Below are 5,021 nucleotides of genomic sequence, written 5' to 3'. Positions count from 1 at the left end.
ATTATAAGTCTACATGTATGTAATTACTAAAAACATTTAAATATATTTAAGATGTTATGAAAATAACTTTTTAATATAACTTGTTGTTCTTATATAAGATATCAAATGTCAAGGTTAAAAATTGCATAAGTTGGTTGTCATTTATTTAATTGATTTATATTATAAGATTACATGTATGGACTTAGAAGAAACATATATTTAACATGTTAAGCAAATATTCTGTATTATTTATAATTATTCGCAATGGTATATTGTCGGGAAAGCTCCTAACCTTCTACGAGGTGATGTATCTCTGATCTCACCCGGATCACTGGTGATCTAGGAAACCATGGTGACACAAGACGTACCTTGCGATTAATAAAAATTAAAAATACTAGTTAATCGATATAACTTGTTATGCTTATATCAGATATCGAATTTAAATTTAAAAACTTTCATAGGTTGTTTGTTATTTAATTTTACTGATTTATATTATAAGTCTACATGTATGTAACTAGTAAAAACATTTATTTAACATGTTAAGAAAATATTTTACTGCATTTAAATATATTTAACATGTTAAGAAAATAACTTTTTAATATAACTTGTTGTGCTTATATCAAATATCAATGTAAAGTTTAAAAATTGGATATGTTGTTTGTCATTTATATTATAAGATTACATGCATGCAGTTAGTAAAATCATTTATTTAACATGTTAAGAAAAAAATTATATTGCGTGAGCTAGGAAACCATGGTGACACAAGACGTACCTTGCAATTAATATAAACTTAAAATATTTATCTGCTTTATACACACATGTTTAGTGTTAAATTATTTATAAATGGATTTAATGGATGTTAAGAATTTGACCTTATAATTTTTGTTTTATAAAGGTTAGATTGAAAATTCAAAATGGATGCAATGAATGATAATCTTATAGTTGGACCAAGTGTAAGTACAAGTGAAGGACCAAGTGAATTTGAAGGTGAGGGTATTAAAATTTTTCTCTGTCTTATAATTATTATTGTTATTAATATCATTATCTTTAAAATTATATATATGTTTTGATTTTTCTTTTGTTTTTCTTTTCAGCATCTAATTATATCTCAACAAGTGAATCTTACAACAGTTATGCAAGTAGCACTCCTCATGGATCTTTATTTTGGGTACCAAATGTGCCAGAAGAAAATAGACTGTCTATTGGTCAAAAGTTCAAAACCTTAGAGAGTGCAATTCAAGCATATTTAGAATATGCAGAAAAATGTGGTTTTGATACCAGATTGTCTACGCAAAAGCACGATAAAGATGGAAATATTAAACTAAAATATATACTTTGCAACAAAGCATTCGCTCCTGAAAATGTTAGTGTTGATACATTGGATGAAAAAGATAGCAGTAAACAGAAAAGAAACTCCAATGTTCAAAAGACAGATTGTAAAGCTAGAGTGAAATTTAGATTAACTGATGAAAAAGATTGTTATATCCTGTATGAATTTGAAGATAGACATAATCATGAGTTAGTTTCTTCAGAATACAAGCATTTGTTAAGAAAAAGAAGGAAATTGGATGACATGGAAGAAAAGTTCATTCATAGGGTTGCTTCAAATAATATAGGAGCAACACGTGCTCATAACGTATTAAGCAGTATTAGAGGTTCTAGATATCTTGTGCATGGAACAATAACAGATTTTAAAAATTGCAGAAGGGATCTTAATGTTTTTATTGGTGAGAATGATGCTCAAATGTTAAAGGATAAAATGGAAGGAAGAAGAGATCATTTGCATAATTTCTCATTTGAATATAAGTTAGAAAACAGTGAATTGTCTGCTTTCTTTTGGGCTGATGAAACTGCAAAATGCAATTATGAAGCGTTTGGTGATATTATATCTTTTGATGCAACTTATAGGACAAACAGGTTTGTTATATTTTTTTATATTAAATATTTATTGAATTTTAATTTAATTTAATTTTTAATATTATTATTTTAATTGTTTCAGGTACTGTATGGTTTTTGTACCGTTTACTGGTGTGGATAATCATAGGAAATGTGTTACGATTGGAGCTGGGATGATTGCAAAAGAAAATATTGAATCATTTACATTTTTGCTAGAAAGTTTTCTGAAAGCATTCAAAAAACAACCAAACATAATTGTTACGGATCAAGATCCGGCAATGAAGGTTGCTGTGTCAAAAGTATTCACTGAATCAAAACATAGACTTTGCACGTGGCACATTACAAACAAACTTCCAACAAAGGTAAAACTTTAGTTTCTTTTTTATATTTATTAATATCATGTTTAATTGAATTTTTTTACATGTTAAAATAAATATTTTCAGGTTTGTGGAGATGTAGAAAACAATGCTGAGTTTAAAAGTAAGTTTCATAAACTTGTTTGGAGTATTTATACTGGACCTGAACAATTTGAGAAGAGATGGAGAGAGTTGATGGAAGAATACAATCTTTTGGGAAACAAATGGCTGTCAGATATGTATGAAATTCGACATCGATGGATTCCATCTTATTTTAAAGATGTTGAATTTTGTGGATTAATGAGAACAACTTCAAGATCAGAAAGTGAGAATTCATTTTTCAACAGTTTTACTCACTATGGAGATACGTTGATACAATTTATGTTTTCATTTGATGCTGCTATGGACAAACAAAGATATATACAAGAAACGCTAGATCATCAAACAAAAAACACAACTCCAAAGTATAAAACTCCATTGAATATTGAAAAGCATGCTGCAAAATTATATACTAGAACAATATTTAGATTGATTCAAGTTGAAATCGAAGAATCTGTTTGGAGATGTTCTCATAATGTTGTGAATACTGAAGCAGTAATTGAAACTACAATCGTAAAAGAAAAGAGAAAAAGTCAACCTGTTGAAGATGACTTAGTGCCTTTGCAGATGTATAACACTGAACCAATACATGAATTCAAGGTATGTTTCAACATTTGTAAGTTATTATTTGTTTTATAAAGTACATTTTAGTTATTTATGTATAACTTTTTCATATTGTTTTTTGTATCGATTTGAGGTTGACAAAATACAAAATTTTTGTTTTAAGTTTTATTTTAGTTTCATAAATATATAACATGTTAAATACTATTTGTTTTATAAAGTCCATATGTGTGAGGTTCATTGGGAGACACTAAAAAAAGTGAGGAACAGGGGAACACTCTTAAAAATTTAACTTAACATGTTAAAATAATTTCTTTTAAAAATCTTTTTCAGCGCTTCTCCTTATATATACTTGCAGAAATATTTTTAATAAAAAAAATCAAAAACTAAAAATATTAAAAAAACAACTAAAAAAGGCTAAAAAATGCTTTTTTAGAAAAAATAATTTTTTTGTTAGACTAGTTTCTCCTCTTTTTTATAAAGAAAAACGCTGAAAATTTTAAATTTTTTTTTAACATGTTAAGTTAATTCTATAAGATATAACTCTTTTAAACATTTTTTTAATATTTTCAGTTTTTGATTTTTTTTTTTATCAAAATGTTTCTACATGTATTTATAAGAAAAAGCGCTGAAAAAAAGTTAGAAAAACATTTTTTTTAACATGTTAAGTATAATTTTTAAGAGTGTTTCCCCGTTCCCCACTTTTTTAGTGTTCCCCAATGAACTCTCCCCAAGTCCATATTAGTTATTTGTTTAAAGCTTTTTCATATTGTTTTTTTGTTTCGTTTTGAAGTTAGCAAAAAACAAAAAAAAAAAACATGTTGAAGAAAGACTTTTAACATGTTAAATTAAAACTTTAATTTCAGGTTACCCGTAATACAGAAGATGGAAATATTGAATGTTCATGTCAAATGTTTTTGAGACTTGGAATACTATGCAAACATATATTCCATGTTTTAAATAACTGCGATATTGAAGAAATTCCTGAAAAGTATATATGCAAGCGTTGGATGAAGGACTTGATTCCTGCGGATATAAGACAAAAAAAGGTTCTATACAGTGAAACAGATAATGAAGCTGAAGAAATGGCTAACAAAGCAATATCTTCTGTTGATTATTGTTTAAGGGCTCTGATGAATAACAAAGCTGAACTTAAAGAGTTTGTGGAAAAAATAGAGAATATGAGAGCAGAAATAGAAGATAAAGGCTTAAATCAAGAAAAATTACCGAAGGAAGCTAGGTATGAGTCAATGCTTGGAGTACGTGTTAGAGAACAAAATGAAATTCAAAATCCAACTGGAATTAGAAACAAAGGTTCTGGTACAGGCAAAAGATTAAAGGGTCCAGGCGAGAAGGCTATTGAAAAGAAAAAGAGGACTATACGAAAGTGCAATTTATGTGGAATTTACACAGATACACATGATAGTAGAAATTGTAGAAAGTATCATGAGGAATTAGAAAGACAGGCTGAAGAAAACAAAAACAAAGAAAAAGTAAATTAGGAATGTGAAGAGAGCAAGAAAAGAAATGGTCGTTTATTTTGAAAATCATCGATCTTTAATCTTTAATGATTGTTTAATGTAGTGACTTGGAGATTATTATAGTTTAAATATTATGACTTTTTTTAAGATCTTTTATTTGTTTTTATATGTTTAAATGTTTCTACATGTATTTTATAAGGAAACAGACTGAAAAAGTATTTAGCAATGTGTGATTTAGAAGAAAGTTGACAAGTTAGAATATAAGAGTTCTTTTAGAAAAACATTTATTTAAGATTACATGTATGGTGCTTATATAAGATATCAAATGTCAAGGTTAAAAATTGCATAAGTTGGTAGTCATTTAGTTTAAGTAATTTATATTATAAGATTACATGTATGGAGTTAGAAGAAACATTTATTTAACATGTTAAGGAAATAATCTGTATTATTTATAATTATTCACAATGGTATATTATATTATAAGTCTACATGTATGTAATTAGTAAAAACATTTATTTAACATGTTAAGAAAATATTTTACTGCATTTAAATATATTTAACATGTTAAGAAAATAACTTTTTAATATAACTTGTTGTTCTTATATAAGATATCAAATGTCAAGGTTAAAAATTGCATAAGTTGGTTGTC

General features: G+C 26.9%; 1 protein-coding gene across 1 annotated transcript; it reads left to right on the top strand.

Annotated features, from left to right (window-relative positions):
• The first annotated feature begins 874 nt into the window (after positions 1-874).
• On the top strand, positions 875-4,463 carry LOC110944496 (protein FAR1-RELATED SEQUENCE 5-like). The gene is made up of 5 exons (XM_035974060.1): positions 875-966; positions 1,074-1,896; positions 1,979-2,237; positions 2,319-2,930; positions 3,758-4,463. The coding sequence occupies exons 1-5, from the start codon at positions 894-896 to the stop codon at positions 4,391-4,393; spliced, it is 2,403 nt and encodes an 800-aa protein (XP_035829953.1). The 5' UTR covers positions 875-893; the 3' UTR covers positions 4,394-4,463.
• The last annotated feature ends 558 nt before the right edge of the window (positions 4,464-5,021 follow it).

Source organism: Helianthus annuus, chromosome 6 (assembly GCF_002127325.2).
Source record: "Helianthus annuus cultivar XRQ/B chromosome 6, HanXRQr2.0-SUNRISE, whole genome shotgun sequence".
Classification (NCBI taxonomy): Eukaryota; Viridiplantae; Streptophyta; class Magnoliopsida; order Asterales; family Asteraceae; genus Helianthus; species Helianthus annuus.
Note: the sequence above shows the minus strand (reverse complement) of the source record. Positions and strands in the feature narration are given on the sequence as shown.